This window comes from Cyprinodon tularosa, unplaced genomic scaffold (assembly GCF_016077235.1).
Source record: "Cyprinodon tularosa strain WSP-4 unplaced genomic scaffold, ASM1607723v1 ctg52, whole genome shotgun sequence".
In the NCBI taxonomy this organism is placed as follows: Eukaryota; Metazoa; Chordata; class Actinopteri; order Cyprinodontiformes; family Cyprinodontidae; genus Cyprinodon; species Cyprinodon tularosa.
In genome coordinates, this window is record NW_024039252.1 from 86,713 (window position 1) to 111,253 (window position 24,541).

A 24,541-nucleotide genomic window follows, 5' to 3' on the forward strand; every position below is an offset into this window, starting at 1 on the left:
AAGGAACATGAAAAACATCCTTTTAACTCCAAAAACATGTTTAAGTTTCAAATAGACGATTGTCTAAAGCTGAACATCTGGGGTTCATTACAATCTGTCAGCATAATGCAAACAAACAAATAAGTGTCTTACATCTTCATCTTCCCGTAAGCACTTTTTCTTGTACTGGACGTGAGCTCGACCCTCGGCTCCTTGGTGAGAGGACTTGGTCCCGTTCTCCTCGTCTGCGACCTGTCCTCCGAGAAGGTGGCTGGCCTCAGGTGGGTGCGGAAACGAATTGTTCGTATTGATCTTCCCGGTGAATCTCTGATACAGCGAAGCCATTGTGAAACGTTTCGGGATTGTTTTACTCCGGATTAAAAACACTTTACTGCATGGCAGGACAACAAAAGTGTCTAAGGTGATTCGTTTTGTGTTAGTTTTTCGAGTGCTTGGGAGATTAAAAAAGAAAAGCGGCAAAGGAGAAGGCAGTTTTACCCCTGGGATGGGGACGTTTGCCTAAAAATTAAGCTTCAGTATTGGTGAAGGACTAAGGAAAGTGGGGAACCGATAATAAGCGGGATCCTTTGTTAAAGTCCGCTTTGCTTTGTCCAGCCACACGGCGGAGGGTCTGTTAAAGGTGTCAATAGTTGTCCTCCTTTGTATTCAGAACACGTTGTCTCCTGTCTTCAGTTTCCTGATGCCTCCTCACAGCCAGATAGGAGGCGGAAGCGCTGAGTTTCCATCAGATATTCGATCCTCAGCAGATTCGGAGGTGCTCATCACAAAAACAAAGCAGTCCAATATAATCATTCGCGTCCTTTGGCTCTAATTTTCCATCTTTGTTCATAAGAGGGAGGGGGAAAAAGTGTGAAGGACGCAGAAAGAGCCCGACGGTATTCTTCGCTGACGCGCTCTGCATGTGAAGTGACCTGATCGCAGAGAGGAGCAGCTCTTGCTGTCTGGGTTTGCGCGCCGCCGAACGCGCAATCACTCATGAATACCTAGGTGTCCTGAATGCTCCTTTATTTTGATGCTCTGCACAACAAATATCTTTCCTTAGTGTTTTTACATTTAGGGTAATTTGATTTACCCCCACTGTACAAAAGATTCCATCTGATCCCGCAGGACGGAGCTCGAGTGCCTCTCAGTGGCGTTATGGATACGAACAGGGTCACCAGACACCTGTAATGGGCTTTGATTTGATAATAGAAACGAATAAATTATAATTGTATGCCTATCTCACACACACATATTGTGTCACGCCATTCTTGTGGGGAAAATCAGTTGTCTTCCATCAATTTCCCTCTCATTTCTATGACCCAACCCTTCCCCTAAGGCACCAGCACATGTCTAAACCTAACCTAAACTAAATCAATACCTTAGTCCTAAACATAAACCCCAGCTCAAAGAAGAAAACCTTACTATATTGGGACCAGCTTGTTACCCATAAGGAGATGGGTCCCCATGCAGTGGTGTCAAAAGTACCCACATTTATTACTTAAAGGGGAACACTGTTTTTTTTTTACACTGGCCCCTTGATTTTCATGTTATTACATCATGTTCTACTGACCCATATTAGTTTTGTGTAATTTGGAGCTTTTATGAAGATGTTCGGTTTTGTAATATCCAAGTAACGTCTTCCTAGTCTTCCTATGGGCAATGAGTTGAAGGCATCTTCATAGTTTATTCTTTATGGTACGCCAGCATTCATAACATGTAGGCAAATCACTGTCCCCCAGACATCCACGTCATCCGCGCGCGCCGGCTACCATTCATTGATCCTGTCTGCTGAACTGCTGCTAGTTTTACTCGCATGCCTGGAAGTTGTCGAATGCTACTACCACAGATAGCCGCCTGTGGCCTGGGCTGCCTGTCACAACTCCAGTAAGGCGCGAGGGTGACGTCATAACACACTCTGCTTTGTTTTAAAAATATATAAATATAAAAAATATAACCGCGGATGGGGGACAGTGATTCGCCTACATGTTATGAATGCTGGCATACCATAAAGAACAAATTATGAACAGTTTAGTTTGTGCCTTCAAGTTGTTGCCCATAGGAAGACGTTACTTAACTCACATCATTACGGCATTAAGACCTTAAGTGGAGAAGCAATTGAGATTGTGTCCTGTTACAAGTACCTGGGTATCTGGATAGTCTTTCACAACACATTTAGATAATATGTTAAAAAAGCTGAAAGCCCTGCTCGGCTTTTACTACAGACAAAAATCTTCTTTGATTCCCTCAGTGAGGACAAGACTTGTTCAGACCAACTTCCTTCCTGTTCTGGACTATGGAGACATCATATATATGAATGCTGCCTCCTCAGATCTCCACTCCCTGGACACAGTTTATCACAGTGCTTTACGTTTCATCACCAACTCTGCCTTCAGGACTCATCATTGTGTACTGTATGCTCTTGTTTCATGGCCTTCTCTAAGCCCCAGAAGACAACATCATTGGCTTACTTTCATTTACAAGGCCATCCTGGGTAAACTCCCTCCATACCTGTGTCACCTCATGTCTGTAGCTGGTTACAACTAACGCTCTTCAAGTCGTGTTCTTTACACTATTCCCAGGATCAACACAGATCTTGGCAAAACATCATTTTTCTATGCAGCACCATGGTCGTGGCACAATATTCAAAACTCCCTGCAATTACGGACTCTTACTCCGCTACAGCATTTTAAATCACAATTGAAAACCGCTTGCACAGAGAATTGTAACTGTTATTCTAGAGTCTAGTTTATGATTGATTTTATTATGTTGTCCTGTGTTCTTATATGTCTTACTGTACAGCTGCCTCTTGGCCAGGTCTCCCTCGAAAAAGAGATTTTATCTCAAGGGACTTCCTGGTAAAATAAAGGTAAAATAAAAAAATAAAAAATAACCTTACCAAATATCTTCAGAACAGCTCTAAATTACACAAAACTCATATGGGTGAGTAGAACATGATGTAATAATGTAGAATCAAGGGACCAATGTTAAAAGACCGGTGTTCCCCTTTAAGTAGAAGTATAGATGCTCCAGTTTAAAAACACTCTCGAAAAAGTTGAAGTATCATCTTGACCTTTTTACTCAAGTAAAAGTGAAAAAGTATGTGCTTCAAAAACTACTGAAAGTATAAAAGTATAAAGTAACCTTTAAAATACCAAGCCAGATGCCACTATATGAATTGAAAGCTACATTTTTTGACTATTTCTTAAATTTCTTTGAGATAGGGCCAAGGATGAGGGAGGTCTTGTTGGTCTCCATCTCCATCTCGCGATACTCTCTTGCCTGTGTACGACCTTTCAGACATTTCAACATCTTTCTCTGAGTCCCACATTTTAGCATGGCTTAGATAATTCACGTTTGCAGTTTGAAGAACACCTGCTTGCTTCTGATGATTTCCTTTATCTAACCAATGAGTGTTTGCATTATATGACTCATCCAATTACACTAGTTTTCACTAGATGTGGATGGCGCCAATGACCTGCATTGGATGGCGCACATGATGTGAGATAAATATTTATAAACATTAAACCGAAGCCAAGAGTAACAAGTAACATTTGTTTTAAAAATGTAAGGACTAGAAAGTACAGATACTTGTGTGAAAATGTAATGAGTAGAAGTCAAAAGTAGGAAGAAAAATAAGTAATGGAGTAAAGTATAGATACCTAAAAAGTGTACTTAAGTACAGTAACAAAGTATTTGTACTTTGTTAATTGACACTTCTGTTCTGTCCCCATCTGAACATATAAACAGATTTAAGTCCCCACACATGATGAAAACAAGTCCACACACTCATATATACATACGAATACACACCCACATATATATTCATACGTATATCCTTGGAGGATTTTAACTAAAGAAGGAAGTTTTATCGCCATTAATGATGTTGCGTGAGATTCAGCTGAGGTGTACTTTGGCATATATGCTCACAGAAAAAACGTGAATCTGACCAAAGTAATAATAATAGATTAAACAACATCTATGAAAATTACCAAATGAAAGTCCGACATTTCTTTTCAAAAATGCTTCAGCAGAATTATTCAGAAAATAAACTCACAAAACAAGTCTTGGTTAAAATGCTGGTAACCCTAGAAATGACAGAATAAAATTGACCAAAGGGACATTTATATTCAAGGTGTGTCCACTTATTACACTTGCAGGTGCCTCTAATCAGTCAGTGGGGTGATATATAAGGCTACAGGTCACTGTGCTGTTTAGTGATACATTGTGTACCACACTCAACATGGACCAGAGGAAGCAAAAGAAAGAGTTGTCTCAGGAGATTAGAAAAAAATTATAGAAAAGCATGTTAAATGTAAATGCTATAAGACCATCTCCAAGTAGTTTTATGTTCCTGAGACTACAGTTGCACATATTCATAAATTTTATGTAGCCATCCTCTCTAGTCGTGGCCGGAGTAGGAAAATTAATGATATATCAAAGAGATGGATAATAGGAATGGTTACACAAGAGTGTGAAAAACATCTAAAGAGATTAAAGGTGAACTTTAGTCTGCAGGAACACCAGTGTCAGATTGTAGCATCTGTCATTGTTTGAGCCAAATTGGAGTTAATGGGAGCTGACAAACTACACATTGACAAAACACAAAGATTCTGGGCTAATGTCGTATGGAGAGATAAGACAAAAATTAAAAATAATTAAGCTAACACATCAGCTTTGTCTTCACTGATGGAAAAATGAAAGATATTAATAAAAGAAAACTTTTTTTATTGTGAAACAAGGAGGCGGCACTGTTATGTTCTGGGGATGCTTTGCTTCATCAGCACTGGGTGTTTAATTCATGCAAGATACAATAAAACCTCAAAATTAGGTTAACACCACCATAGCAAACATTTGCATTCATTTCCTTACTTAATTTCCTTAAATGAGAACAAGTTGTAAAAAATTAAACAGCACCAAGAAGATCAGGAAACACACCAATGAGGTCAGGGATAAAGCTATTTAGAAGTTTTAAACAGGATAAGGTTCTTGAAAAATATCCCAAGCTTTAACAATATTCCTCTGAACATCTCACTGAAACCTATTGGGTCATCGTGTATAAAGTAAGGACACAAATCCAAATCTGAAAATATAGCTCCGGAACCTAAACTAACAGTTTGGAGAGGGAGGGCATTAATTAAAGACTTATTGAAACTCTGAAAGAGTTTCAGAGATCTACAGTTCAGGCCGGAGAATCTCTCTACAGGAAAGAAATTGAAATGATGGTGTTGATTGAAAATGTGGCATGAAGGAAGCCATTGTTAGGAGAAAGCAAAACAGCCCCTATTTGATGATTGTAAAAAGTGTGTAGGGGACATTTGGAAGAAAATCTTCTGGTTAGATAAGACTACCTTAAAATGCACATTATATGTGGTAAAAAAGGATCATGGAGCAACTGCAAACTGTGAAAGAAATCTAGTGAAAGCTGATGGGACAGTGGGTGGATGTAAGTAAAGGGCAACTCCTGGAAGCAAAGCTGTTACTGCAAAAAAAGTAGAGATAAGGTTCATCCTGCAGAAGGACAACAATCCTAAACGAGGAGCTACAGTGAAAAAATTTAAGAAAAAAATTCCATTTGATTGAAAGACCCAGTCAAAGCATAGACCCCAGTCTATAGGAGACTGTAACAAGACTTAAAAAACAAGGTTCATAGATAATCTGCATCTGACCTGAATGAGCCTTGGCTGATTTGCAACGAAAACAATTCACTAATTTCAGGACCTGGATATAAAAAGCTGTATGAAATACCTTTGCAAAAGTCTTTGGAAAAGGTACTTCTACAAAATATCAACTCAGGGAGGTAGAATGTAAATGCATGCCAAACTTTTCAGATTTTTTTATTTGTTAAATATTTTGTAAAGCAAAGCTTATTGAGATGTTGTGATTGAAGCAAATGTGTTTTTTACAGAACTGAGTCAGGGTGGACACTTTGCTGGTGGGTTTAAAAAAATTTACTCATGTCAGAACGATGCATTTTAAAGTATCTCACAATTCCAACATATTGAAGTTTGCAGTTGTAACATGAGTATTTTATAATGGTTCAAAAAGTAGGAGTGCTTCTGCAAGAATCAGTAAACGAAATGAATCCAAGAAAAATAAAGATGAAACCAAACATTTCCCCTGAATAACCAGAGGTGTTTTCATTGCCTTCTGTGCATATCAGCTAATGCAACTTTAAAGTGGCCTTAAATATTTGTTGACACTTTTTAAGTGCCGTACAAATCTTTTACATCCAGTATAATTTCAGTCAGCCCACACCTGCATGTTATTCAGCTCAGAGTAATAAAATCGATTTCCTGTTTGAAGTGCTCTCTTCTGTACAGCTTTCTAATACTGCCTTTTATACAGGAAGGGACATCGGTTATTTGGGTCAACATGCTAACATTTCTGCCTTTCCTGGCCAACATTCAGATAGCCTCTCAATGTGTGACGGCTTACAACCTATCACTCCACTCAAGTTGAGCTGTATTGCTGGGGAAATAGGTCATCTTCATGGGAGCACAACTTCAAAAGCTGCTCTAAAAGAGGAGTTTAAAAGGCTTTTTGTCAAATGCTGCTACTGTGCATCTCCCATTAGGTGAAATCAAGTTTACTTTCTGATCATTTGCAGGAGGGGTTATCGAGACGGAGCAAGAGCAGAAGTGAAGATGAACATTTTCTGTGTTGGAGTGTGAACAAGGAGGGAGCTTCAATTAACTTTCTTTTATAAATGGTGAGTCATCTCATGCTCTGTGAGAAATGCTGGAGGCTCATTGATTCGTGGATTGAATAATGAATGTAACCCCAATAAAAGGAAGTGCATATAGAATACAGAATATTTGGTTGAAGAATGATAACAGATCTTCCCATCGTCCCTCTTCTCCGGATGTTAAAACTAATTTCCTCTTGATGCATCAAAGGGGTACATTTTTCTGCATGCTCGTGTTGTGTTGATGACTAAATATCTTTTGGCTTCCAGCTGTCTTCCCTAACCACACTCATGCTTCCTGTCATTATTTGTTCCTCTAGTTCATAAATGCCTTTCTCCAGCCCAAGCACCCCTGGGAAATAGGTCCGAGCCACTTGACATCCACCTCGGCCTCTGATAGATGTCCTCCAATCTCTCTCACCTTGTTGGGGAGCTATTGTGAACTGCCTGACTGCGTTAGCGCTCCCCTCAGGACCGGGCCAGGGAGCCAGAGCACAGCTTGACTTCCCTATCGCCTTGTAACAGATGGAACAGCCTGCTAAAGCTACACTATATTGCCAAAAGTATTTGCTCACCCATCCAAATTATTGGAATCAGGTGTTCCAATCACTTCCATGGCCACAGGTGTATAAATTCAAGCACCTAGGCATGCAGACTGTTTTTACAAACATTTGTGAAAGAATGGGTCGCTCTCAGGAGCTCAGTGAATTCCAGCGTGGAACTGTGATAGGATGCCACCTGTGCAACAAATCCAGTCGTGAAATTTCCTCGCTCCTAAATATTCCACAGTCAACTGTCAGCTGTATTATAAGAAAATGGAAGTGTTTGGGAACGACAGCAACTCAGCCACGAAGTGGTAGGCCACGTAAACTGACGGAGCGGGGTCAGCGGATGCTGACGCGCATAGTGCGAAGAGGTCACCAACTTTCTGCAGAGTCAATCACTACAGACCTCCAAACTTCATGTGGCCTTCAGATTAGCTCAAGAACAGTGCGCAGAGAGCTTCATGGAATGGGTTTCCATGGTCGAGCAGCTGCATCCAAGCCATACATCACCAAGTGCAATGCAAAGCGTCGGATGCGGTGGTGTAAAGCACGCCGCCACTGGACTCTAGAGCAGTGGAGACGCGTTCTCTGGAGTGACGAATCGCGCTTCTCCATCTGGCAATCTGATGGACGGGTCTGGGTTTGGCGGTTGCCAGGAGAACGGTACTTGTCTGACTGCATTGTGCCAAGTGTAAAGTTTGGTGGAGGGGGGATTATGGTGTAAGGGTTGTTTTTCAGGAGCTGGGCTTGGCCCCTTAGTTCCAGTGAAAGGAACTCTGAATGCTTCAGCATACCAAGACATTTTGGACAATTCCATGCTCCCAACTTTGTGGGAACAGTTTGGAGCTGGCCCCTTCCTCTTCCAACATGACTGTGCACCAGTGCACAAAGCAAGGTCCATAAAGACATGGATGACAGAGTCTGGTGTGGATGAACTTGACTGGCCTGCACAGAGTCCTGACCTCAACCCGATAGAACACCTTTGGGATGAATTAGAGCGGAGACTGAGAGCCAGGCCTTCTCGTCCAACATCAGTGTGCGACCTCACAAATGCGCTTCTGGAAGAATGGTCAAAAATTCCCATAAACACACTCCTAAACCTTGTGGACAGCCTTCCCAGAAGAGTTGAAGCTGTTCTAGCTGCAAAGGGTGGACCGACGTCATATTGAACCCTATGGATTAGGAACGGGATGTCACTTAAGCTCATATGTGAGTCAAGGCAGGTGAGCAAATACTTTTGGCAATATAGTGTATGTACTCTCACAAACGCTGTTGCATTTAAGTTCTGCATTACGGATGGTGGAAAATTTGGACAGGCTTGTAATAAAAGCTATAAAAAATGACGGCTGCAGCGGCTTGTGTAATGGCTCTGCGGGCAGCTGATGGCGGTTGTTGGAACTGGAACAAACTACAACCTATGCAAGTGTAATTACATTTCCAACTCACACCAGATGGATTTAAATCTGTGAGATAAGTAGCAGGTCTAAAAGCTATATGACACATCAAGTGAGGGATTTATGGGCTTTTTTTTATACAATGAAGTCTCAAGAAGGAGTTCTTTTAACTTTCAACAGAAAATTTACTGAAGTGCTGAATGCAGGGAAATTGCATGTTTTCTTCAAATTCTTGAAATCATTTAAGTACCCATGAACTTTCTATGTGACCTTTTACATAGAAAGAGCTGCTTTTTTGAGCCTTTACACACAAAGATAACCCTGTGATGTCCCAGAGTCTTGGTTCACTCTCCTCAATGTTAACTTAAACTTTGGAAGATGAAAGTAACTCAAAATAAAGTCAAATAAATTAAGAAAGCTTTGAATAATGCATGATTTGCTTAAACACTAAAATGATCCATCAGGGTTCTGCACTCTGCTTGGGTTTATTTTTACGTTTATTTATGTTCTGTGTCTTTGTTGTTGTGTCCCCTTGGCTTCCTCCCAGTTGGTCCCGCCCACACCTGCTCCATATCTGCTGAATAGCTTGTCTTGGTTCAGTCTCCCAATATATACCTCTATCACCTATGCAGTCACTCAGTGCTGGTTTGTTGGGTTTGTTGCTTCCTCATCTCTTTAACCACGTGAGTTCCCCCTGACATTTTGGTTATCTGTATTTTGGTTCTCAGTATTTTTTTTATTTCTGCCTCAGTCACCTATTAAATCTACAAGACTCAACTCTGCCTCCTGATCTCTGCCTTTGGGTCCTCAAATACCTCATCCATACGTGACATGCTCCATTCTTATTTGATGGAAAAATGCATGTCAAAAAAGTTTGTAAATAGTATTACACTATGGGCCGGATCTATCAAAGGTTTGCGTGTATAAAAACGTGAGCTATTTCACTGCGCACGCTAAAAAATGTACAAACTGATCTATCAACAGCATGCTAAAAGTATTTGGTCTTTAAAACGTGCTAATTAGCGTCTCTTATCCATTTAGTACTTTTTCTGCAATGAATATGCAATATGGGGCGTTTACACGCAAAAGTGCGTCTTGTGGGAGGAGAACATGTAAATATATTAATTTAGCACTCGCAAAGTGATTTATCAAACCTGAAAGCAATTTTGCTCACGGTATCTGACTCTATATTTAACACGTTTCAAAAGAAGGTGCAAATGGTCTGTATGCGTAATTGCGCACACATGGCACATGGTCGCAAGAAGGAGACATCGAAATGAAGCAAGGAGACGCAGAGAACGCATTTTTTTCACTCCGTGTGAATATTTTTGAAATAAACTAGAAAACGATCATCAAAACATATCGTTTATCCAGCATTGACATTTTGGAGCTGTTGGGGGAACTCCGAATGGATTTGGAGCCAGGCAGCCACAAGGAGGACCCACTCAATACCAGATATAACAAAACTCCTTGCAACATTGCACTTTTTTGCATCTCGGTCATTCCAGCGTACAGTTGCAGCGAGAGCTGGGATCTCCCAATCTCGTTTTTCAGAAGTGCTGTCCGACGTTCTAAATGCCATGTCGCCCTGACGCCCTACCGGAGAACCCCGACCTTCCCCCCTGCGCCTGTGGAGCAACGTGCCAATGCTGCGGGGATGCGTACGCGCAGTAATCTCATCCACAGTCACTTCTTGTGAGCCATTTGGTATGTGCATTTTTCTACAGGCCAATACAAAACACCTGTTTTTTGTTTGTTTTTTTACTGCAGTGAAGTAGAAATTCAGCCACATACCACCTTAGGGAATAAAGGTTGCCAAAGTTTTTATATATATATATATATATATATATATATATATATATATATATATATATATATATATATATATATATATATATATATATATATATATATATATATATATATATTAGGGATGGGACGATTTATGAAAACCGTCAGAACCGTTCAGTTCGACTGTCTCGGTTCGGTTCGCGTGTGTTTCGTTCGATTCATGCGCTGCTCCTTTTTCTCATAGGCGAGAAAAGGCAGAAGGTGGCGGTACTGCGACCAAAGCCAACTACCAGTAGTAAACAAGAAGAAGAAGAAGCGAAGCAGCTTAGCCGGGTGTAGCAGGGAAAAAAATCAGTTGTTGTGGAGAATTGTGTTGGAATTGCGAGTGGGAAAGAACAGGAGTTGGTAGACGCGCCAGCAGCACTTTATAGGTCTGCTGTATGGGAGCGCTTTGCATTTAGAGTGACCTACGATGACGGCGGAAAGAAAGTTGTGGATAAAAGTGCAACAGTGTGCGAGCATTGTGCAACACGTTTTGTTTATGCTAACAGCAACATGACCAACATGTCATGCTAACCCCGAAATCCCTCATACTCCGTGAGCAACCCCCGCTATATATATATATATATATATATATATATATATATATATATATATATATATATATATATATATATATATATATATATATTTTTTTTTTTTTTTGGAGGGGGTGGGGGTGTCACTGTAAGATTTAAATTTCTTAATGCACTAGTTTGTACAAACTACAAACTACTTTGCCACAAACCACAAAATGCGCAAGACCATCATTTAAATAGGGCGTCTCCAACAGTTTTGCACCTGCCACCAGTTACGCCATCTCTCTTGTTAAATCACCCGCAAACCATGGTTCAGCCCCTCGCGCAAAATTCCAGTTTGCAAGCGCAAATTACCGCACGCAAAATTGGATCTTGATAAATCCGGCCCTATGTGTACTGCTATATGTTCCATAAATCTTCCATAGGACAAAGCTAATGTCAGATCAGCCTCTGATGACCTTCTTGTAATGAATACTTCATTGAGAGGTCAGGCAACTAAAGAGCTGTGCTTGGCGCAGACAGACATAAACTCAGCCTTGACATAAACCTAAACAGTTTAGTTGATTATGTTAACATTGTTGGTGGTGAGTTGGTGGGAGAGTTGGAGACATAGCAGTTTGCGGACTGAGTTATGGATAAAGGCAGCAATTCTATTGGATCTGTACGTGCTTGAGTCACAATATATAACCGGTCACAGAACATAGTTTCACAGCAGCCGGGTCCCGCTGTACAGTTGCAGTCTGTAGTCTCCATGTCTATATCCTCTATAACTAACCCAGGGTTATGACAGGAATCAGCTAGACACTGGCATGGTTGACCTTTATGAACAACAAATCACCAGGTTTGTGCATCACAATACTGCTGACTGTTGCTAGGTATTGCTCTTTTTTCTATCCATAACTGTTTTTATTTTCCTGTATTTTTGTATTTTCATTTTTCTTTCTATTTATTCTTTTATTTTTTGTATTTTCTGTAAAGTGACCTGGAGTTTCTAGAAAGGCGCTGTCAAATAAAATGTATTATTATTATTATTATTATTATTATTAGCTTCCATGTTTTTACAGGTTGTCTAATGCCATGACCTAAATCATTTTTTAAAATATTTAGCTGGTTGTTACATTAGGCCATTTCGACTTATCAGCCTCCCAGTTCAATATCGTCAATATTGTCAGAGGGTGAGGAACTGATTAACCACATTTTTCTATGAGAAATAAATGGGAATTTACCCATTTCAGAGCTTCTGCAATCCAATGTGAATAAAGACTGCCCTGATTCAACCAGAAATAAGCAGCAGAAGTAGCTTGGTGTTGCAAGTCAATTGGAAATGCCTGTGAAAATTGTCTATACAACTACAGACAAGTATTCAAATTGTGCAAATTGTAATTATTAAAATTAATTCCATTTATTTCCATTAATCTCAATAAATATGCTAGATGGAAACATTACAACACTTTTTTTTTTGCATCATACAAGTCACACAATCTGCAACTGGACCTTACTGCCTTGTAAAAATAGGAGAAGAAAGGAGGTAGTTGGAGGATGATGCGCCCAGTAGAGCTGTGGCTGAGATATGAGATGGGTTTTGCTGTTATGTTATTTTCAAGAGGTATTGCATTAACAAATGTATTTACATGCTATTTTAATTGTATTCATTATTTAATCAAAATTGTGAAAATATACACTTTCGAAATTTGAGGACTATCAACATAGTTTTGTCCATAATTTCTCAGGCTTGTCTAAATGTTGTGCGACAATAACTCTTGCGTGGTGAGCGTGCATACATGCCATGACGGTTAAGTGCATTACTCATTGTTTTCTTTGAAGCAATTGAACATGCCAAATCCAGGTCTTTCTAAATGTTTTTACAAGTGGTATTTTGCTCTTGGACAGCTCTTCTGGTAATTATTTTTACTCCTCTGTCAGAAATCTTGGGAGGAGCGCCTGGTAGTGGTCGGTTTATGGTGAAATTATGTTCTTTCCACTTTCGGATTTTTTCCCCAACAGTGCTCACTGGAACATTTAGACATTTGGAAATCATTCTGTAACCAATTACAACAAAGTCTTGATAAAGCTCTTTCCTTTTACCTATCATGAGATGTTTGTTTTGTGTAATACCAGATATACCCTTTTAGGCCATCATTTTAGACTGTACCAGCTGATATTAAGTTGCACTGACAAGAGGCAGGATTGCTTTCTAATTACTAAAGATTTCGGCTGGTGTCTAGGCTTTCCCTGCCTTTTTAAAACTCCCTCTCTTTACATGTTAAATACTTCTCCCCTCTGCCATCCGCATAATTACATATAACTTATTTTCTGGACATCTATGGTTTGATTTCTTTGTAAGTGTGGATTGCATGGATTATTGACATCTGGTTAAAATGACATGTTAATAGCACCTCTAGAAATATATCCACTAAGAAAAATGGTGGCTTGTTTAATGCTTATTGAATCCCCTGTATACCGGTATATATATTTTTTAATATGCAAGTCAGTGTATTACACCTAGAATGAGCACACAAACGTATCTTGAATTAACAAATTATTCTACACCGGCCTTTTTTATTCTTCACTCAGTTCAAAACAGCTAAATGAGTCAGAAATTAATTGGACAGAAAGGAAAAGAGATCAATCAGTCTATGTCCGCAGGGAATATTTCAAAATCAAATTTCCTCAGAAATCACTTAGATGAATGTTGAAATTGCCAAATCCTCTCTGCATCTTCCTGACACGTTGGATATGCTCTCCTTGCCCACCATAATCACATTTTTGCAGTTTTCCATTTGGTATTAGCTGGACTCTAATGATTTTCCTTAATGCTAAACTGAGCCAACCGTGGCAACAATTTTCTTTATCATCCGCCTGCCTGTGTGCCGGATTACAGCCACTTCTCCACTCTGGCCTTGTCACAAGGGCTCTTATCTTGAGACTGTCCCCAGTTTACCCTCAAACTTAGTTGAAGTGATCACTGAGACCACTTAAATTTTACTGTCGGTCAACTGCATCCAGTTGGCAGAGTTTAATATCAGCCGTAAATACGTTGTAACAGTGTCAAAAGGGTACAAATAATTCATCTTTATTTTTATTTACTTCACCTTTAATGAAATGCAGCAAGTAAAATAAATATTTGACAGATAGTCTTCATTATATATATTTCTAATATTTTTTATTACTTTAAACTGACAGCAAATGTCAGTAAGAGACTGAGGTTTGATGACTGAAATCCTTTAAGATCTTAAACATTTGATGAAATCCTTACTGATCATCTATTTTTTTTAAAGCAGATAAATCATTTTCTAAATAATTCTTTTAGCCAAAGGTTTCTTTAGAACCACAACTATTGTAAATGGATACACTATTAACATATTTGGAAGATAGTATAAAGAATGGAGCAACAGCATGCAACTGTCAACTGTTATTGTTTTAAGGAAAAATAACTTTTTTTCTTTGCTTTTTTTATCTCAGAGGTGGTAACAGAATCACATTATGTGCAAAAACAATGTCAATCCAGACAGCTCTGCTCTCCACAAATTGAAATTGTTTTCTTGACAAAAACATCTTCCCAATGGAAATGTGTCAAGAGGATGTGCAGCTGCTTATCAACAACTCAGAAAATGATGCTGTGAACTCTCCTACTTTCCACAAAGATTCTGCTATGCTCAGAGAAATTGATGCATTATTGAAATAAACAGCTGAAGAGGAAAGGTTTCTCCTCACCCACCTTATACAATCTGTTTTATTTCTTTTTTACCTCAGGATCCTAAATTAACCTTTTCATCAAGAAAGAACAGAATCAACAGCAAAGGGATGAGAAAACCACACTGGTAATGCCATGACTACAGCAGACACATCGCTTTAGCAGGAAGTCCCCATTGAGACCATCAGGGTGAATACAGGTGTTCAATCTGAGCACCAGTTTTTATCAGTCCTCTGAGTTACAAAACATCTGCTTACATCAGCGGCTTTTCTGAATGAATCAATAACTCCAAGCCTTCATGCTGCATGATCCCAATGATAATTAGCTTCTCAGTATCTGAGCTCAAAAGAAAAGTTTGTATTTTTTTATGTAAAAAAAAAGAAAGCACTTTACTAGCTAATAAAATGTTCACTTTCCCCTGTGGTCAATGGTAATTATGCAGGTCAGAGCCGCAGCATAGATAACATCTGCCTGAATGCTGCCAGTATACTTTTAAATACCCGGGAAGGGTGCTGGTGAGTTAGGTCTTTCTGTTAAGAAACCTTTAGTCTCCTCTAATGACATGTGGAGCAAAGAAATAAGAGGTAGATTTTATTCTTTAGATCTTTTTCAAAACTTAAATTCTCTAAGCCTCCCTCTTGTGCCTATATTAAGGGTCTGGTCCCATATGAGTTGATCCAAAAAAGTAAAAAAATAATACACTGGACTTTTTTCCCCAAGTTTGAAGACGTTTCTCTTCCCATCCAGGAAGCTTTTACAATAAAAAAAAAAAGATTTTTTTTTTTTTTTTTTTTTTTTTTGAAAAGCTTCCTGGAGAACTGTAATGCAACGCTTTTTTGTATTTTGTTGTTTTTCTTAATATAATTTAACTTAAATCTTGGTTATTTTCATATTGCAGTATTTTTGCTCTGTATGCACTTGGTATATTAGTGTGTTGACATAATTTACGTTTTTGTGTTTGCAGCATTTTTTTCTGCTCTATTTATTATGACTGCATTTTTTTTTTTTTGCAGTCCACGAAAATATGTTTCGTTGCACTTGTGTTGTTTGTACAGGAAAAATATTTCCAAGGTTTTATGATTTTAATTTTATATTAAATAGGACCAAAATATCCAGTTACTTTAACTGCCAATATCAAGTACACAAACAATCTAAACATAGACAATGTCATCAAGTTAGGACACTGTTTGATGTTCTATTCATTAAGGCAAACTAGTCAGACTGAGACCACTCTTTTTAGTGATTTATGTCACTGACCAACAGTAAGTTACAGATCACTTTTCCAGAAAAATACAGAATAGTTTTTTTTTAGTTTACTACAGAGGAAGAACAAGTGAAACATGTAAAGATGTTTTTAAAATACTTTCAATTTAAAATTCTTGGCCTTAGGGTGGACCAGAACTACTGTTGATTTATTAAAGATGCCTTTGTCAAAATCCATCACATTCTGGGTTGGGAAGGTTATGGGGGCTGACAGGTCATAAATGCATAACCAATTATATATATATATGTAAAGCTAAAATCCTTATTTTTTTATTTACTCTCCAATGATGTGAATATTATTGTTTTCCTTTTAAACAGATAAATAGTCAGGCAAACAGGCAAAGATCCATTTTCTTAAATTTCAACAATAAATGTAAGAAAAAAAAGGTATAAAATAGCCAGAGGAGACCTAGACTATACCGCACGATATAAATCAATGATTAACAACTAAATGCATTGTTCGTGCCCTTGGTAATGTCAGAGTATTTAACGCTCTATTTAACAAATCAGCAAAAAAAAAAAAAATCTACAAATCATCTATAGAATTTTTTATAACAGCATTTTTCAGTACCATAATATATCATACCAAATATAGAGACTTATCCTTTCTTGTGGATTTTCTAAGTTTTAATACAAATTTATGTAAGTGAAAAAATCTTGCTACAGAGGTTATATATAACTCACAAAAAATCCTCACTTTTCTAAGCCCTGTATGTATTTAATTTGATTTTGTATCTGTATGTTGAGCGTTAGCATCTTATCGTCCATGCGAGATAAGTGCAGCATACTCCAAATGAAGAGGAGCTATGCGCTGAGCCCAAATTGAAGTGGCAGCAGATAAGTCAGTAAGGAAATGGAGTTTAATGTTGTAGTAATAGACTTTGGCTGTGTGTGTTTTTTTAAGGGATACAAGCATACCACAGCTGTTGATGGTCGGGAATGAGGAGGAGGAAAAACCAAGGAGTAGAGAGAGAGAGAGAAAGAGAGCAGAGAAACCAAAATAACGCATGTCACTTAAAATATGGTCATATGTGAGGAAAAGAAGCAGGCACTGCCAAGGGACAAACGTAAAAGGGATTTTGATGAATGAAATGAAGGAGCATATCACAGTGGAAGTGTGAAGCAGGATCTAAACTACCTGCATTTCTTGATTTTTCATTTACAAACAGCTTTCGCGGTAACTTAGCCTTCTATGTACCTTGAAAAATCTGTTCTGACATGGAAAACTCAGATTACTAATCCTCAGCGCTGAAATAGCAAAAGAAAAACATTCCAAATAATTCTATGTCATTGTCAAGCTGCTCAAGTTATTTTAAACTTCTTCCAATCATCAATTACAACATGTTTGTCTGCCAATATAAAACCAATGTTGAGTCTTAATTTTCTTAAAGCAAAGAAAAAGAGTACCTTCAATGTTTGCATTTCTTAAAATTGTATCATCCTTTAATTTCCTTCAATGGATATATGTAACTCTAGGCAACTTTTGCCCAGCATGTCTAGTCCCTTCTCAAATCATTAAAGGCAGCATCACAAAGAATAACAATGAGGTGATAGGTGTTCTTCACAGGATGTGTGACCAAGCCTTCATTAGAAGTCAGTGCTGGAAAAGAAATTTAAACAAAAAGCATTTATCCATCAGGATCCTAGGAGGGGGACACTGGGACCCACCTCTCTCCTCTTGCCAGTCCACTTGTTATCAAAAACAGCCAGCAGCCTTTTCTGTCAGCAGCAGGAGACTCACCCATAAATACAGACATTCCCCCACAGCGTGCCATGCATGCTAAAAGGGCCCCTTACCCTTCTGGAAGAAGTGCTGGTGTCTATCTTCAGCTGGGTGGCTATGAGGACGGACATGTTGAGAAGTGCAACTGGCGGTCCCCTCTTCTTACTCTCCCACTTTTGTGCGGTGAAGTTTAGGGGCTGCTGGAGGTGTCTGAGACACCACCCCTCCTCTCTCCCTCAACCACTGCTCTCCCCCTGCAGCTTATAGGAAAGAGATGACCTGAGGGTCCATGAGCCCAACCACAACACTTCCCTCCCTCTACGCCGGGTGAATCAATCACACAGACACTGGCATCGCCTACATGGGAGGGGAGGGTGGCGTTGACGGGTTTAGGATAAGAGAGAGTGGAAAGGAGGAGGTTGCTTTCCTTCTGCTCTGGCTGATCTGAACACTACTTATCTCTCTGGTCCTTACTTCCCCCACTCTCCTGATTTTCTTTTGCACACATTTGTAAAGTCTCTTAGGAAGAGTTTCACAAAAAAAGAAGTTCACTGTAAATAATCCTTTCTCTCTCTCTCCCTTACACATAGACACACACACCCACAAATGGGCCCATAAACACTACGACCAATAATACATACGCTGCATTTTTTCCCTTAAAGTATATGTGTGCCATGGTTGGTGTGTTTTCTTCTAATGTCTGTGTATGCACATGAGAAAACAGATCGATTCAGTCAGCTTTGCAGCTGGGTTTTGATTAGGCGCAAGTATTATTTATGCTGCCTGTCCCCCACACCATAAAACACACCCCCTCCCTTCCTCCAAATCACACACAGCCACCCATCATGCAACGCTAACAGGACAGAAGCCTGGCACAGCCAGCAAATCTAATCCAACTATTTATGTTGCATTTATTTACTGCATATTGAAATTTTTAGGGCTGAGGTAGACTTCAAAACCTTTCCAACCAAATTTCATGGGTCAAGTGAATGTGGAAAACTTAGAGGTCGCAGAGACAAGCCCTTATTACTTGTTTATTAAAAGGCAAATTAGACTGTTTTCAAAAAGATTTAATGTTTATTTCAATCAGACATATTTCAATCAGACTATGTATCGTGGTTATGGAAATAACCACGATACATACGTATATACATGGGAAATATGATTCTGTTCTTGTTGAATGCACCATCATTTTCTAGTGGTGCAATTCACCCAATATCAACTTTTTTGCATATAAACATAGGCGGATCTACTGGGGTGGCATAGGGTGGCAAATGCCACCCTAAATGACAGCCTTGCCACTCCTGCTGCCACCCCAGTTGGCGGTAGGGGTGGCAAGGCTTATAAATTATGGATCATTTAAGAATTGCGACCGCTAATTTCTAATGTCGGACTGCAGTGAATGCAGCACGAGATGACGCGAGAGCGACTGAGACTGATTGTTTTGAAAACCGAGCGGGGCAAAGCGAGGGAGCCCGGGGTGATGGGGAGAGGAGACACGGGATGAAACAGGGAAAAACTGATTAACTATCTATCGAGAAATGAAATCATAATGAAAGCACAATGTTGCTAGCATAGCTGCAAGGCTGATTTTGAGATGATAAAAATCAGGTTGCAGAACGTTATTTCTCTAACTATGATGTTAGTTAGGCCTGATGATTAAGGCTCATAAAGACATATTTGCGGTCAACTATGACAGAAAAGAGACTATATAGTTTGGTTGCACTCAAATCAAAACGCACAAAGGCATTGGATCTAAATAAAGTTGTGAAGCGTTTTGCTGAGCAACATGGAAATCACTGCATTCAGCTGTTATAGTCATGGTAACTTTATGTTTGCTCTCTGGTGAGCCTTTGCAGAGCTGCTACATTTTGTTTGGCACCTGAGAAAATCTGATATTTCCTTTAATAAAACCAAAAGTGTTAAAAGTAAAAAAATGTGATACTGGTGTAAATCCTGCTTAATATGAAGCAGAGTTGTTGTTTCTTTTTTTGTATATATAATATGAAACTATCCAGAAATGACCTGTATGAACCTACTCACAAGCAAAATGTATTTTTATGTTGCTTCTTTTCAGATTTGTGGAGATTTTGATGTAACATACAGAACCCGCCTTTTGTTGATTTGTTGATACAGCAGTATGGAGGACCAACTCTGCCATATTTAAAAATAAATACAGAAATAAATAAATGCTTAATAAGTAAATAAGCATACAATTGATTGCCACCAAAAATACAAACAACAAATAAATGTAAGTAGAAATTAAATTATACAGCTAGTCATAAAGGTATATAACTCTTTTAATTGGCTTCTTTATTTCTTTGCCTTTTTAATATTTACCTTATTTATTTTTTTGTCATTTATTATCTTCAACTTCATTTTTTAATTACTTATATTTTTAAGTATTTATTTAAGTGCATGTTATCATATTTTTGTCTGTTTTATTCTTCCTTTGTATTTTTTTACCCTAGTTATTTCTTCACCGCTATTTCTTTCTGCCTGCCCTTTTAACATTTCTGCCTGCCATTATAATATAATTTCTAATTACATTTATTTGTTGATTGTATTTTTGGTGGCAATTAATTGTATGCTTATTTATTTATTGAGCATTTATTTATTTCTGTATTTATTTTTAAATATGGCAGAGTTGGTCCTCCATATACAGCTCTATCTACAGCAGATCTACATGCATGAAATGTCCCTTTCATGTTGCCTTAACTGCTGTATGTCAAGTTACTGAGGAACAAATGGGGTAAATGTGTGTTCAGAGTAAACATTACATAGATGTCTGGTACCTTGTTCGGGTGCCTTGACCCATTTATTTCTACTGTGTAGTTCTGCTCACTTTAGTCCAGCTCAGTCCATAGATCTATGATGGGAAACTTTTTCTTTCTATAGTTTCTTCTTGTGCAAATGCTGCAAAGCTGCCTCTCTGACAGTCAATCTCACACATCTGCGACTCAGCACCTGTGTCTTACCTTAATACCTTTCCTGTCATAAGGCCGCTCTAGAAGTAGTGTTATCATTCTTCTATCTCCTATTAAGTGAGATCTCATTGTACGATGTATTATTAATATGAACTGTTTCACATGAAACACTAGTACTGTACATACTATTCTCACCAAACTGTGATAACTGTGATTAAATTCAGTGTAAACAAATGCCATATGCTGCCACCCCTAAAAAATTCCTGCCCCCCTCTTGCCACCCCATAAATATTTTTCTAGATATGCCCCTGCATATAAACATCATAACATCTTCTTTCATCACTTCATTATCAGAGCCCAGGATTCAGGTATAAATGCATCATCTCAAACACACACCTCTTCAGGGAGTCTCAGCAGCACAAGCTCCAGGCTTTGCTGAGCCTCAAACTTTTTTTACCATCGTGCTCTACGAAGCCCACTTTAAGCTGCTGTTCCCACCGTGCCCTCGCTCCTAAAATCTCGAACCAGGGAACCTAAGTGGACGCGCCTTGCTCTTCAGTTCTTGAGGTCTCCTGTTCAAGGGAAATGCCTTGTGTCATTATTCAGAGTTCTTTGATGAGTGTCTCCAGGTGGACCTGCCTCTTCTTCCTCGTGTCCTTTTTCCTGCGATCCTGTCCTCAGAGCTTCTCCCTATGTTCCTGGCTGCTGATCTCCTCTGGGGTTCCACCCTTTAAAATGTTTCCACAGTTTCAACCTTTAGAACTTGTCGATAGGTCCCGGCCATTGACAAATTTTTCCTTAGAGCTCCAAGAATTTTAACCTCCTTTGTGGGTTTCAGTTTCCAGAAACTGCATGATCAAACTCCTCAGAAGGGTTTCCCCAGGTTGTCACTGAACCTTCACCACTGGTTCAAAGCTGTAATTTAGGTCGATAAAGTAAAGATTTAAATACTGATTTGTTCACTGTGGAGGGAAAAATCATTAGAAGTTTTTATTGGAAGCAACAGCTTAGAAAATAAAATAAAAAAAAAACCTCACTGAATGGATTTATTTATTTATTTGTTTTTTTAACAGTGTCCTGTCTGGCAATGTGGCGATAAGAATAATTGTCTTGATGCCAAAAAAGAGCCCAACAGATTTTGCTTTCACAAGTGGAGCAGTACGGCTATTGCCATAGCGTTCCGTTTGATTTATGCATATAAATAGCTTTATTATAAATCATGCATGGAGTATTATAGATTATATGGACCCTGCAATGTAAGTAGAACAGGAAAGGAAAAACAGAAAAATGAACAACAAACAGATATAGTATAAGAGATACAATAAAGTAACACCTTGGTACTATCGTTGAAGTACCCATTAAAAAAATAACTCTCTGAATGGATTTAAATGTTCAGCACAGACAGCCTATAATTCCCAACAGTTATGAAAACCGATGAAAATTGGTAATATGCTAAAATTCTAGCATTATGAGGGTGGACAGCATCATTTCTGTTCTTGTTTTGTTGTTCCTTTTGTTAATTTAGTGCTCACAGACATGCATTAGCGCACTCCTCCCTAGAGAATATGTCACCAAAATAGCAATGGTTCATATTAGCAAGCTATGTCAACACCCAGAGCAAAAATGTAATATAGCTGTTTTTACAGGTAAAGACCACAAAGCCTTAATGGAAGCAAGAAATTTGGAAATTAATAAAGAGAGAGGAAAAAAATAAAATGACAGTTTTGAAAAATCAAGTCTTTCCAGACAAAGTAAAAATAGGCTTTGGGGGATTTTTAAAAGGTTCAATAGAATCTATACTCAACGCTGTCAACAAATTGAGAACATTGACTTTAAAATACTAGTCTCCTCTTTTCTTAGAATGACTTGTTGGCACAACTTACAACCTCTGACTAGATGATCTGAGACTATAAGAAAGGATGTGAGGCTCTAAGAATTTAAAAACAAAAAGGGCCTTAAAATTCGGACTATGGTTTTAAAATGGCTTCTAAAATCTAGTTGAGTGTTTGTGATATTTTGTCTTTTTTCCTGTTCACTAAAAGCCATGTAGCAAGCTGTAACTGATCATGTTTCAACTTAGTTAAACGTGCAAGCATGCTGTTATATTTGGTAGGTTCTAAAAGCATGAACGATCTTCTTAAATTAATTTCTTTAAACAAGCCTTGAAGCTTAGTTAGAAGAAACTGTTATTTATCATTTGCTGAGAATGATGCCCTAACGATGTAATGTAATCCCAGTAACACTGTGGTTTCCTTAGTAGTCTGTCCTTTATACCACTCCATCCAATAAGCTTTTTTTGTTTTTGTTTTATCAAAATTTTATTTGACCCTAGAAAGGTCACTTCACATACAGTCCAGCTAACACCACAAATATGTTGGATGGAACGGAAGCTAAAATACCGACTTTAAGACTACAGCTCCAACACTGTCCACCAAGGGACAGAGGAAAAGGAATCTAAATCACAGTGGAAGCCAATGGCATGGATGAACATGTAGGTGGATCATATTAAGGGATCCAAAGACCGGCTAAAGTCACTGAAGCATTTTGTCAATACAAAATGCTTCAGTGAAACATAAACAGTAAAAAAGCCTTAAGCCCTGAGCCCCAGTGGCAGCTGCTGCTCTCTGAAACAGGGGAGGCTTAATGGTGTCAATGAAATCCAAAAATCACCTATTGCATTAACAAATGTTGAAACACATAAAACACATCACTGCAACAGGTGAAAATAGCTTTTGTGAAGCACTCTGAAATAATAAACGCAAGAAACAATGGCAAGTGTTCAGCACAAGATGACTGTTCTGGCTGAATGATCACTTTTCCCTCTCAACTCATTAGGAAAACCTATTCGCTGTCTGGCTAAATCTATGAAGTTTGACAATACATGTTTTACCAATAATTTTACTAAATTTACTGGGAAGGTTTAGCCTCCATAGTATTCAGAAATCTCCACTGTAAAGAACTATATAGGAACATGGGGAGGTCCCTGTGCAAAATGAACCATCCAAAGAAAATATTCTGTCTCCCTTTTTCTACCTTCTTCCTTACTGCAGTACTATTTGGACAGCACTTATCATGACAGCTACTGATGCACTTCTGCTTTGGCCCTAAGACCTCTTACCAGTTGATGAACTTGGATGGACCCTATAATTGGGACTAATAGGGATGTTGTAATAAACTATACAAAAGCCTGGGGAAAACATAAAAAGTTAAATGACTAATCTGATATTCACAAGTAAAGATTTACTTTCAAAATTCTACTTCTAGAGCTTACATATAGACAGTGCAAAAGTTTTACAAATAAACAGACCTTATTTATTTTAAAATACAATTCTTTTTTCCTCCCAGGCAACCACCACAGTTCTTCATGAGGAACTGCTTATAGGGTGTGGAACAAAAGGCTACAGGCTAATTATTAAAATCCTCAATAAATATTTAATAGATGATTTAAACTTGTATGCAGCTTGTTACTGATGTGCAAATCTTTGCTTAAAGTGCAAAAAGGGAGGAATCACAAAGATCCCCACAGTCAAGCTTTCACTTCTTGACTTTAATCAGAAATAAGACTCCAAAGCCTTAACATTGCTCATGCTTAGTTTGCTGTTTTGCTTGTGACAATAACTTGGTTGCACATTAAATAAATGTAAATAAGACCATAGCGAGGACATTAAGGACCTTTTACCCAAAAATGGGAGTTTCACAATTTCATGGCCTTTAGCAAAATGTTCAATATTTTTAGAATGACCTTCACAATACCTCAGTGAAAAAGTGAATCAAAATAAAGTTTCAAGCACCAAACTTTTTTTTTATTTCACGGACAGCAGCGTGTTTTATACCCTTAACTGGCTTGAGGTTTCAAAGCACCTCATAAATACTTTTATATAAAAAGTCAGCCAAATCTCCTTTCCACCGTGGCTCAGGGCCCCACTCATAGCAGGAATCTCCCTTCCGCAGCTGCAGCA

At 38.5% G+C, this 24,541-nt stretch overlaps 1 protein-coding gene across 3 annotated transcripts in view; it reads right to left on the reverse strand.

Annotated features, from left to right (window-relative positions):
- LOC119795660 (dipeptidyl aminopeptidase-like protein 6) overlaps positions 1-24,541 on the reverse strand; it is a 127,620-nt gene that overhangs the window by 86,149 nt on the left and 16,930 nt on the right. Inside the window, exon 1 of one of the 3 annotated variants that reach the window (XM_038303746.1) lies at positions 17,730-17,925. The exons of 1 other annotated variant lie outside the window; for it this stretch is intronic. In XM_038303746.1, the coding sequence (XP_038159674.1) occupies positions 17,730-17,786 (57 nt within the window). In that variant the 5' untranslated portion in view covers positions 17,787-17,925. Of the gene's footprint in view, positions 1-132; positions 1,002-17,729; positions 17,926-24,541 lie in introns of those variants that run through there. One more of the 3 variants, XM_038303744.1, reaches the window with a different exon arrangement.